General features: G+C 39.5%; 1 protein-coding gene across 7 annotated transcripts in view; it reads left to right on the top strand.

Annotated features, from left to right (window-relative positions):
* Nucleotides 1–12,786, top strand: part of nfic (nuclear factor I/C) — a 28,037-nt gene extending 15,251 nt beyond the window's left edge. For 2 of the 7 annotated variants that reach the window (XM_010771918.1, XM_010771920.1), the window contains exons 8-13: nucleotides 110–231; nucleotides 843–956; nucleotides 1,056–1,213; nucleotides 1,935–2,118; nucleotides 3,092–3,180; nucleotides 4,826–12,786. In XM_010771918.1, coding sequence (XP_010770220.1) covers nucleotides 110–231; nucleotides 843–956; nucleotides 1,056–1,213; nucleotides 1,935–2,118; nucleotides 3,092–3,180; nucleotides 4,826–4,846 — 688 coding nt within the window. In that variant the 3' untranslated portion in view covers nucleotides 4,847–12,786. Of the gene's footprint in view, nucleotides 1–109; nucleotides 277–842; nucleotides 957–1,055; nucleotides 1,214–1,934; nucleotides 2,119–3,091; nucleotides 3,181–4,825 lie in introns of all 7 variants that reach the window. The other 5 variants (XM_010771914.1, XM_010771917.1, XM_010771916.1 and 2 more) reach the window with 3 other exon arrangements.
* The last annotated feature ends 246 nt before the right edge of the window (nucleotides 12,787–13,032 follow it).

Here is a 13,032-nt window from a genome sequence, read left to right as displayed (position 1 = left end):
GTGTGCCTTGGCAGTCTCTTAAAAGGTATTAAATTTGACTTCAGGATTCCTGCATATACCCTGACACACACACACACAGATAAAAAAAAACATGTATGTTTATCTGCAGGAGTAAGCGCCATAAGTCTGGCTCTATGGAGGAAGAGGCTGACAGTCCGGGGGGCGAGTACTACCACTCCCCTTCCTCTCCCGCCAGCAGCTCCAGGAACTGGACTGATGACATGGAAGGAGGTAACAGACGTATAGTGTCCAGTGTCTGTACGTGGAGACATGAATGTAATTATAACAGCTAATTATTATTAATTACTCAAATCATTGTTCAACACCCTCTCTATGAACAGCAGGTGCACTTGTATTGAGCTCTATCAATGAAATGCACTTGACTCTATTTTGTAGCACTTGAATAAAAGACAACAGCGGGCTTACTCTTTTTGATTCTGTTAATTCTCAAAGATTCACTTCAAAGTTCTATGCCAGTATACTTGAGTTAGTCCCTGTAAACCATGGCCTCTCGTGGTTCATTGCTTAAATATATTAGAATATAACATTAGAATCTGTGGTATTCATTTAAGGAACTGAAACTACACTTGTGTAGAGTTACAGCACTGGTCAGAATTTTGATAGAGCTAATAAATCAATTTAGCACATTCTCTTAATAGTCGTTAAGATAGCGTCATGGTGATCTGCTTTTAAATTGTTTTATTATGTGTTTATTGACATTTGTTCAACATTGGAGCTAAGGCCAAAGTCCAAGAAGTGATTAAGTGTCAATGTGATGAACTGCCATGAATTATGAATATGTGCAGGAACTAAAGAATAAGTCCCACATGTTCATGTTTTAGGTCTATCTCCACCAGTGAAGAAAGCAGAGCTGGACAACCCCTCTCCCCAGGAAGACTCACCAAGAATGGGTTCCTTCACTCAGCACCATCGGCCAGTCATAGCTGTTCACAGTGGTCAGTAACACACATACATAAATACTGTATATATAATTAACTTAACAGCATGTAATTTACCATATTGTTCCTTCTCTCCCTCTTCTTTTTTCTGTCCAGGTCTTTCACGGAGTCCCCACCCCTCGTCATCTATACATTTTCCACCTTCCTCCTACTTCCCCCACGGAGCAATCCGCTATCCTCCTCACCTGACCCAGGACCCCCTCAAAGATCTCGTGTCCTTGGCCTGCGACCCTGCCAATCAAACACCCAGCTCAGTGAGTACAAGCAGTCAATAGAACAAAAACTTTAGCAGTCTAACAGCTAGCGTTAGACAGATTACTGCATGCGAGAGTCCAAAACCACTCTGGTTATGTACATGATCCAATACGAGCTAGCTGCAGTGCCGTACGTTTCAATTGCAGCAACAGCCATGTGCATTATCTACAGACAAAGAAAGTAACAGTTGATACAATTTAGACAGAAGTTCAAACGTTATTATAAAATAAAATAAAATAAAATATGTAGGTCTGTTTAAAAAAGATATATATTTAACTCATTTTAAAGACTATCTGAAAAAAGTTTACAATAGTGAATGTCTTTTTCACATTGAAAAAGTATTTTTGGGCTCAATGGTTAGTTGTAGTACCACCATTTGCTACTACAATGCCCTGACCATATGGAAGTGGTCAGGGCAGCTCCACTTCTATATATTTGTGTCTGAGGTCAGACAGGCACTACTATCACCTCTATAGGAACATGGTGTATTACAGGACAGGACAGTCCTGGGCTAGAACGATTAGCATGCTAAATTCAATAGATGTCTTTGCAACACAATATATAGGAGTATAGACACAATGTCAACACTGTAATGTTTTCACATTCTGTTAATGATTTGAGGTTATTTTTTCTTACACTTTCCATCTTTATAGTACATCAGTGATTCAACACATTTCAAATATGAATTTAATTGTCAGTGTGTATTTGTTACTTTTCCAGCTGAATGGCAGCAACCAGGTAAAAGTGCCCAGTCACTACATCACCTCTCAGATGTTGGCACCAACTGGACCAGCACCCTCCCTGGCTCCTCCCCCATCCTCCCTCCCCAGGCCGACCCTGCCTGCGGAGTCAAAGGCTACCACCACCTCCTCTGATGGGGGAGCAAACTCCCCCACATCACCCAGTAAGTGTTCAAAACAAACTCCGGTTGACAGTATTGTTGTGTGGCATGGCAAATGAAGTACGGCTATAGATGAAGGTAGTGTGCTCCTGTTTGAATGAGCGAATGTTTGTTTCACCTGATGAGAAAGTGTATAAAATAATCTGCTACTATTGTATAATAGTGTGTGTGAATGCCTACTAGGGTAAAAACATTTTGAGTGGTCGCAAAAAGTAGAAATGTTGTAATAAAACAGTTCTAGAAATATGCAATTTGTGTATTACCTTATTAATAGTAGCTGTAAATCAACAAATTACATATGAAGTAACAGCCCAACAATGAACGAGTTAACCTGCCAGTATGATCCAAACTAATATATCCAGTTTGATATAGTAATTTATTCCATATCAAAATGTTAAAAGACATGTTTCCTCATTATGATAGCCAAGGCAATAGTTATTTTGTTTGTCTCACTTCGTCAGAAGAAATGACTTCCTGTTGACATAATGGCACCCCCACTGTGATTTTCACGGTGATGTACGTCTCACTTAAATATTTTCTATCTGTACAATAAGGGACTCTTTTTTATATGGAAATACATATTTGTATTTATAGATATATAAACTATTTAAACATATATATATATACTATATACTAAATACAGTAAATATTATAAATATCATATATTACATTCACTTAGAATGCCATTGTGCATTGTAAATGTATGACTTTAATGAATTGAATGTGGTAATCTGTGTGAACACAGCACTGGTTGTATTTCTAGAGTTCACCAATGTTAGATGATAATCAAACACATTTAAATAAATCAATTGAAACTGAGTGGATTACAGTATCCCTAACAATGTAGTTAGTAACCAGTTGTAGCTCCTTTGTGATATGGACACATTCTCTAGTACTGCCTCATGTAACTTTACAAGTGACATGGAACTATATAGAGACAGTATGAGACTGATGTTGTTAACGTAAATGCCCTCAGCATACTCGGCCCCTGGGACACCCCCTGCCAATCGCACCTCCTTCGTTGGAGTCACCCCCCGAGACCCAGGTGGACTCTACCAAGCCCAGGTTAGTATGGTTAATTTGACATTGGCAAGCTCAGAATGGAAACCCGTACTATTAGAGATTTGAGAACCTCCAGGATATGTTAAAGCTATATACGTGGAAATACAACTAGGTTGTCAGGGATGTTTTATGTGAATGAAATCCAATCTCAGTTTCACTTAATTTATATTGATAGGCGAATGAGGTTGAATTAAAAATGTGTTGCAAATATATCAGCCGGCATTTTTCCAATTTGGTAAAACCGACCCCCGAACTGGAAATTATAAAAAATTGACATCACCACGTAAAATGTTTCTGCTGAAGGCTAACAGGTTCATTGCATGTCACACTCAAATGAGTCTAATAACCCTAACCCTAATCCTAATCTGTGTCAAACTGTTTGATTGTGATTGCAGAGGCAGTCTATGCCTGCCTGATGAATGGTTGCTCAACAATTTAAGTTAAATCCTGGCCAAAAGTTTTGATCATTCAAAAAATAAAATGTATTGATCCTGAACTTAAAAAAAATACAATTATGTATTCAAACGAAAAATAAGTATTTGAAACCTTTTTTGAGGGTGAGTTGATTCAGCTAAGCAATTTTTTTGATTACATTTTTTATTTCACTTTTTATTTAAAAATAGCTTGAGTCATAGCACGGCTGTAGGATTTACAAGTACAGTAGGAGCCAACTGGCGCACCTGATTTAAAAAAAAAAGAAATGTGTTCATGCAGCGGTTCCGCCGGAAGGTAAACAGTTTTTGACACACACACACACACACACACACACACACACACACACACACACACACACACACACACACACACACACACCCATACGCTGGCCATAATGTCTCGCTGCCAAAGCTTAGTTGTTGTGTTTAGAATTTCATGTTTTGTATGCTGATTGGAAAGAACAACAGTTCAAATGGAAATACATGGACTGGGTGTTCATTGGAACCTTCATACCGGACTTATTTATTCATCAGACCAGGTAATGAGTGGGTCAATCATGTCTACAAAGCACCTCAGTGGCTTAAAGTGTTGGCGTAGCCTCTCTATAATAAAGGCAAAAACCGTTTACCTTAGGAACCTGTGCACAACCATACAAGTTCCTTATATCCTTATATCAGCAGGGCTAACTGGATCCTACACAACAGCCCCTCATTTTAAATAGTATTTGAACAATGCCAGGGTTAGCTACTGTATTCTGAATCAATTGGTTGGTCTGTAGTTCACTTAGTCAAGCCTTGCTCTTAAATTCATTACACCTTCAAAGTCTTTGGTTTTGGAAGCTGTAACTTAAGTGAACGTGTCTCACAGTAACCTTACAGTAAAGGCTTCAAATGAAAACCTTTATATGTTCAAACACTACAGAAGCAAATGAAGGATATGTTCATGATGTAATTGAATTGATTGTCCTGACAGTTTAATGGGTTATTACATTTAGGGGTTAACAGTGTGGTTAACAGACCTGTGGATCATTGTTCTGTAGGGCTCATGGCTGTTGGGTTAGACTAACAGAACACCTGTAGGTTAATGATGGGCTGGTCTTTGCTACAGACTGAAGTAAATCAGCAAAGATGTATATTCTTCTGAAATGTTAGATAAAGTCAGTTAGCGCATCAGTTAGAAGTGAACGTTTATTTTGTCTTTGTCTCTCTTCCAGTCTTGGTATCTGGGCAACTGATGGACATGTGGAGGAGAGACGCTTGTCCTGGCAGTACGGTCCTGGAGGAAAGCAAACAATGCTGTCAAGATATCACAAGAGGGAAAATATATTCATCTTTGTAGAAGCATACACATATATAAATATAGTATATCTATATATGTGTATGGACCCAGAAGAGATAGCCTGGTTGAAGAAGATGCTGCTCTCACTCACAGCCTTGTGACACTCAATGGTTCTCACCGACGTGAGTTCCAAGTGAAAGAAAAGGAGTGATGTGGATGAACTGGACCAGAATCAGGCCTCCAAACAGCAGAACCTAAGAAGCCTGTTCCCAGGATGAGGCCTGTTTCCCTGCAATGGATTTCAGCCTTTACTCCTGAACCCTGGCTCTCTACACTAAACCCAGTACAGGACCTCCTCCCTGGGACAGATAGACCTCATCCCCCCCTCAACACCCAGAATGCCCCTCTCCGCTGCAGGTGCTGCTTATAATATATGCAAATAAGCCTCCCCTTTTTTCTGAACCGACTAGAAAGAGAGCTCCTGTTGTTAATATGTAATGTTTCTTTTGCACTTTTTATTATTGCTATGAAAACTTAGAGTTGAGACAGAGCATTTCTTTCTCTCTTCCCACCTAAAGACAGAGGCTTTGTCTTTTTTATTGACAATCATCGGCCTGAAACCATTAAGTTGCTTTGCTAAGCTCATGTTTTTAAGACTGTTTGATTGTGCTTTTTTATCAGAAAAACAATGAGTAATAGTGGAATATAAGAGCTATATTCATGCCTCCTCCAACACAACACACAATGCTATAGTTGGACAGAGTTCAAACCCCCTGACATCCTGCTGCTTCCTTCCCTTCACACCTGATCATTCTGACAGAACTTTAGGCAGTTGCAACTGGCTGCTGAACTCATGTGTTTGAGACTGTAGCATGGTGTGTGTGTGTGTGTGTGTGTGTGTGTGTGTGTGTGTGTGTGTGTGTGTGTGTGTGTGTGTGTGTGTGTGTGTGTGCGTGCGTGCGTGCGTGCGTGCGTCAGGTTGTGTGAGATCGGTTCCTGCATTTCCACACTCATCCCTGCTCTGTTTTGGGGAGCTGTGTTAGTTTCTCAGAGAACACGGTGTGGTTGGTTGATCGAAAAGAGACACATCACATGATTGACTTGATGATGTGGCATGTCACCGACTTAGCAGGCCGTAGCATTTCCATGGTTATGGCAGCAGGTCATGTGCATACCTTGAAGTGAGCACAATATCCAGGTTTGTTGTCCAGCTGTACAGAGTGGTGTTGACAGGACTGTGGAAATGGATAGCATTAGGGTTAGGCACAGTGCTTTGTCACCAGTCAAACCCTGATGGTTTAACAGTGGCAGCAGTCAACAGATCAAGCATTTCATACCAGAGTTTCCTTGCTCTCCTGTGTCCAACGCTGACACAATATTTGCATCAAGTGCTTTAATGGAGAAAAGCAATAACTTGGCTTTTCACATCTTAATATATTCAACTATCTTTTGAAACAAATGTAATATCTTTCATGCTGCATCTTATCTTTGATTAGAGACCTCTTCATCACTCTTAAGGTTAGCATTTATTAGAATCCAAACATGAATCACCATATAGCTCGTAGTTTATAGAACAACTCGTTCAGTCTGTGTGTAGAAAGATAATTTAATTATGAATTAAATAATGTTTGACATTTGTCTGTAAAATTCAATGCAAATGTGCGCGCTGGCCTTTTGCTATCCCGCACATGATCTCTTTGGGGATAAAAACATTAAATATAATAGATTTTTAAGATGTAATATTTTATAATCTGTGCCATATTTTAGTCTCCAAGGCTTTTCAACTACAGGGCAGTCTATTGAAATATATGTTGCCGGGGATGTGGATCAGTGTTAAGGCGTGGGCAGATTGATCTCAAGTGTTTCTGAAGATGATACGTAGAATCAGACTCGTCTCAGAAGTGGTTGCACACTGTCTTTGGAAAGATTAAAGGTTTTCTAATGGCAAGCCAAACAAATTCAATATTTCCAACCACTGCCGTAGTCTGAGTGTCAAGTTCAGAAGAGTAGCAGTGTTGCACAGCTAGTGGAAATATTGGATTTATATATTGGTTTCTCTTATTATTTCATGAAAGCACTCCTTGAAAAGGGTGTCGGCTGTATTTTTAGAGGTTCTAAAGGAGCAACGCTGCATTCACATGATACGCGATTTGCTCTTTGCCCACCACAAGATTTGGCGCAAAGCCTGGAAGCTAGTTAAAGGGGCTCTATTATGCTTTCCTGTAGTGTTATATAGGTCTTTGTGCATGTAAACAATCTGCAAACGCTAAAATCCCCAAATTCCCCCCAGAGGGAGTTTCTCTTCCACACTCGGGAGGAGTCTGGAACGCCTCCATTTGACTCATTTGTTTACTTTTACGACACAGTGACATCACTATGTAATATTCACGCTTAAATTGGCAGGCGCTTCAACACATTGTAGGCGATAGGCTAAGGGGCGGGACAGCTCTAAGCTTCTGACCAATAAAAACGGAGCCGGCCAATTAACCAATCAAAGAAGTCTGGGCTCTGGTTTCAGACAGAATAGGACACAAATAAAAAGCTTTTTGAACATTAAAGCATGTAAACATATCAAAGTAGAGGCACAAAATACAACGATCAACCTGAACATTTGAAGAATAAGGCCCCTTTATGTTTTCTTTCTAGTGTTATTTCCCCTGCTAGGGGTTAGCATTATTCATGGTCATAGTTTAAATAATTTGAACTTTGAGCACAGCAGTCTGCCTACATTTTGAGCGGTGTGCAATGCCTAGGGTTGCCACCACTCTTTGCGTAGAAACACAATGGCAACGTCAGCACAGAGACAGGATTACCGCGTTTCATGTGAATGCAACTTAAGACTCACAGACAGTTCAGAGAACATCAGCACACAGCCTGGGTGTGTTCGTACCACAGCTCCATTTCCCTCTCATATCTTTCCTTTATCTTTGTTTTTTAGGATGTAAGTGTCAAACTGTGTTGGAACCGGTGTGATCTTTTTTACTGACATTTTTTTCCACTTGCACGTGTGAAGGATTGGGTTTGCGTTCTGATCGCAAGTTGTCCTTTGCTTTTTCTTTCCCCAGGGTTAGGGTTTAGTGATTTTATATTGAAGGTGCTGATATGAGCTGGGTTTTGGTTAAAGTTGGCTTAAAGCGGATGTATAATGCATGGTGCTGCCCTGGTGTCTCTGTTGACCTAATGAATGCATGGCTCAAACTGATGATACCTCTCCCTCTCTGCCCTGCGCCCCCCCCCGCCCCCCTCCTCCTCCCTCAGACAGCAGACAGCAGTGGATCGAAGGGCTGTCTATTTCTTTACACTTTAATAATAGCCCTGTTATTATACTTCTATTTTGCACGATATTTCATAAAACACATTATGTGCCTTGCCTTTAGTTAAAGAACAATAATACATTATATAAAGTGATTATACTTTTCATGGTACAGCTGGTAGCACTTATAAAACAAAGAGAAAAAAAGCTGCATGTGTGGTTGCTTGACATTAACCAGTGTAGCAGTGTATTAAAGAAAGCTTACTTTAGCTTCTGCGCCCAACTAAAGGCAGCACTGTTTGACAGTGGAAGGAAAAGTCCACATTTTGGGGAGTACATGTGCCTGTTATCAGACTCAGAGTCACATGACTTGCCTCAGCCCGCACACAGAATGGACATGTTTAGCTCAGATAAACATTTTGCCGTTGCATTCAAGTACATCTTCCACTTTTCATCACTTCGCCAATGACAAGGGTCATAAAGCACTGTCCTGGTTCAAGGAGGCTGTATCAAATCTATAGTCTGATCACATGACCCAAGAGAATAACTCAATGACAGATAAGCAAACTGAGATGTGTAAAAACTCAGAAAGTGGACACTAAGTTAAGTTCAACAATGAACTGGACACAGGAAGTTCTTATTAGAAGATCTTTTTCTGGGTAAAACTAGAAAAAGCAACTGTAGCTCCCAAATTCATGGACTGTTCCTCTAAGTGTTGATCAAAGACATCCCCCCTCGATGATTTTGTTTTCATAGCTGATAATGATGCAAACCCATGGATAATATTTATTGCAGGGAAAAGTCTTATACTATATTATGAATATGTTGTGGCCAAGCCACTGAATCCCATGTTAAGGAAACATGTTAAACACTCTGCAGCACTTACACCGTCCATTTGCCTGAATGGCGACTTTGATCATTTGACGAATCATGTGATATGATACTTCTAAGGTCATAGATGAGTTTCTGCTTAATATGGATGCATGCACTTAACACTATTGCTCTACTTGGCTTTTAGGTTCTATTTGAGTTATTTCTTGAGTTTTTATTGTTATTATTTTGCTTTTAGCATTAGTTTTAAACAGAACAGTGTGTGTACAAATATGTACACTCGTAAAATGGATACAAAGGATGTATAGAATGTTACAGCGTGTCATGTTTTCTCTTAAGATGGTGGCCAAGCCGCACAATGAGGGACCCATGAAATGGGAAAGGTTTAGCCCTGAGAGGAATGATGAAGGTGAGAATTGTAGATGGTGAGAATTGTAGATGGAGACAGACCATTATAGTCAGTCTAAGTAAAAGTTACTAGAAAGTTACTAAACTAGAATCCATAGATCCACTCAGACTGCACAATCTGCTGTCACTGTTTAGATTCAAGTACACAGTGATAGACACTGAAGTCACACTGATGGCAGCTGACAGCAACGTCCTCTCCCAGGACCAGGACCAAGTCCTAGATCAGATCCTAGGTCAGATTCTGGTTTAGGTCCTGGGTTAGATCCCCGATCAGATCCTAAGCAGGTACACCCAACGTTAGATAGTGGATCACGTCCTGGGTCAGATACAAGGTCAGGTCCCGGATTATATCATAGGTCAGATTCTGGGTCAGGTCCTGCGTCAGATTCTAGGTCAAATCCTTGGACAAGACCTGGGTCATGTCCTGGGTAGCATCCTAGTAACGTCCTGGGTGAGGTCCGAGATCAAATCCTGGTCAGGTCCTGGGTCACATCCTAGGTTAGATTCTGGGTTAGATTGGTTAGGTCCAATATCTAATAAATACAGACATTTATAACATTATAAATAATATCTTGAAAAACAGTGTGCTGAGTTGAGAATATTGTGCTCATCACATTGTGCTCTCCTCACTTTCTCCGCTCTATTCAAATATACCAGCAAGTTAAGGACATGGAAAATGAAAAAACAAAACAAGCAGTGCCTATCATTTTACTGCAAGCTTTGAGTTATGTTGTATGCTGTGTTCAAGCACTACATGGTCATGTGACACACTCGTATGGTGCTCAGCCCTGGCCCGGGGAGGTGGGCTGTGCAGGTCCTGAGGTAACAAGCCATAAAACAACCCAAAGAGCTGAAGGAAATCTAGAGGAAACACTGACAGACTCTTCATAATGCTCGGTGGATTCACCATTCTTCATTTAGGCTGGCGTATGTTCAGGGACGGACCTGTGTCCTATTTCTGGCTCCTTTCAGGATTACACTAGAAAAAGGCTGTCCTGTTCCAAATGCAGCTAAAAGATGTGGTGGTACACTTCACACAAGGCTACCAGAGCAGAACATTATTGATTTTTGTATACATTATTGCATCATACTGAGTTGTTACTTCACTACCTTGTCATTATTGTTGCTTTATCTTCTGTTATGGTTTGAGGTTCTGGATGAAAAACAACAGCCGGTCTGGACACTAAGGATCTCCTTTACTACAGTATGTTTCCCCCGCACATCTTTGTCCCTATACACATCTAAAATAGATTGCTGAAATGGGATTGGGCATTTGTTGAGTAGAGAAATAGCCAGAAGCAGATATATTAAAACGTAATCCCATCTATCATAGTGAGAAAATATATGTAAATAACATCTTTAGTCAACTATAAATTACAGGACACATAAATGGAGATTAATTTGTCATAAAGAGAAACGCATTGTTTGTTCGTGATTATGTTCAGCATCCTTTTAGCATTTAAAGTTCATTAAATATTGATGAATTGAGATCCAGCAGATACTTTACAATCTATAATTTGTTATCTTGAATATTTTATATTGGATAAAGTCTGTTATCGGTAAGTGATTATTTTCCATCACTTTGTTAAAGAGGCGCAGCCAATGCAACAGACTTGGTCCTCAGTGGTGTGGTGGCTATCTGCTAGCACCGCTAGTTAGAGGTTAACCTTAGTAAGGCTGAACAACCTAAGGATAGATCAATGACCACAAACTATGAGACTGAAAAAGCAAGTGAGACCAAGATCCAAAGAAACGCCTCGTATTGCCACAAAAACATTTTTTTGGGGTTGTTTGCTATGTATTTTTAAGCAGTTCCTAATTTCATCCATAATATTTTGGACTGACTTTGGTTTGTGAGACTTTGTTGAGTGTTACTACCACACCTTTATGTTGCTTCAATTTGAAACCAGTGTATCTCATGCAGTGGTGTTAACAAATCAGTAGAACTGCTTGTAGTTTTTCTCTGATGGCAGGTTCATGAAAATATGCACCGTAGGAATGGTTTCTATGAAAACACCTCATCCAATATCTGTCAAACGTTCTAATTTGTGTTACCCATTGGGATAAAGTTTGCTGTAAAGTTCCCTCTAGATTTGTCTTGACTCTGTGGTACTAACTAAGTGCTCTTCTGACCACTGTTAGCAGAGAATTACCAAAAATGTTTTATCAAAATCATGCTTTACTTTGGGTTGGGGTATTGTAAGTGAACGGTAGTGTTGCTGTTTGTTAGCAGCTGATCATCTCTGGCTGCAAGAAAGGATATCTATACACTTTCTGAGGGCTCTTTTCTATAAATTATTATTCATATTCAACCTGAAAACCTCCTATATGTTTCTTTTTGCTTTTTCTAAGTTGAATGTCTTTTTCTGTAATCAGACTCACAGCAGTTTGAAAACCTCTCTTTATTACCTAAAATCTGTTTTTTGATATTGTTTTCCTGACAGCGACGCCATATTGATTCCTTTGTTACCTGTACACCTGTTTACTCCATTTGCTGAAGACGGTTTATAATGAACAGAAACTTTACATTAGAATGCAGTTGCAATTTTTTAAGCATTTATTTCTCTAACTTTTCAGATACTATAATGGACTGCTTTGCTTGCTTTCAGAAATATATATCCCTTACATCAGAGAGAGCATAAAGCTTTCATCAGTTATTGCATGACTACAGTCCCCAAAGACCACAGCCCTTTTACATGAACTGTACATCAGGACATTATATATGGGAGTCTTTGGCAATCAAGAAAATCAGTTCTTCCAATACCTCAAAACAATATAAAAGACTGAGAGCAAGTCTATTATTTTCCATATTGGAATAGTGTGAATTATCATACCACTAATACCACATCCTATAGTACCGTTTAAAGATATTAAAGTTATTTACCATAACTTTCTTGTCCAATTAAGTTGATATGCAATTACATTTCCCACCTGACAGCCAATCTGAAACACACAATAATGCATGACTTGCCAACCCAATATAAGAAAAATGATAGCATAGAAAGAGGCCAGTAGTGTTTATTTTGTTCCAGATTGATGTTCACTATGGAGAGGGCTGTAGCTCTGGACTGGATGTAGTTTGTAGCAGCGTGAACCTTTTCCTTTGGAAGATAATGTCAATAATCAACCTTAATTTGCATGACGTAAACTTTTCCTCTAAGGCTGCATTAAGACAGGGACTTCTGACAACTTTCTGTTCCTGTTTGTTTGACTGACAGCTGTCTGAACCAGTGTTTCTGCCCTAATGTTATTCTGCTGTGGGGGATACCAACATCTTTGATGATATGTCATTATAACCATACTTAGCCATTGCTATCAGCAAATGCTGATTATTCATTACTGGAAATGAGTATGTTTCCCTATGCAAAAATATACCATTAATAAACAAGCTATACCACAACTCAGCCAAATGGACCTCCTGTTTGTTCATTTGATACAGAGCGTTGCTCAAGTGTGTTCTGCACTCACACATTCATTCATATTACCTTTTTCTTTTGTAAGATGGGTCAGGGGACTTAATTCTTGGTCAAGTTTCTGATACCTAAAAGGTTGTTTATTGGCTATTTGTAACATTTGTGGGACAAGAGAAACAGTAATGATGCCTGGATAACTATGTTACATTTTCATTAAACTCACAATCAAGCCCAGTT

This window comes from Notothenia coriiceps, unplaced genomic scaffold, assembly GCF_000735185.1.
Source record: "Notothenia coriiceps isolate Sejong01 unplaced genomic scaffold, NC01 NC01_scaffold00010727, whole genome shotgun sequence".
Taxonomy (NCBI): Eukaryota; Metazoa; Chordata; class Actinopteri; order Perciformes; family Nototheniidae; genus Notothenia; species Notothenia coriiceps.
This window is presented reverse-complemented; position numbering and strand designations above follow the sequence as displayed.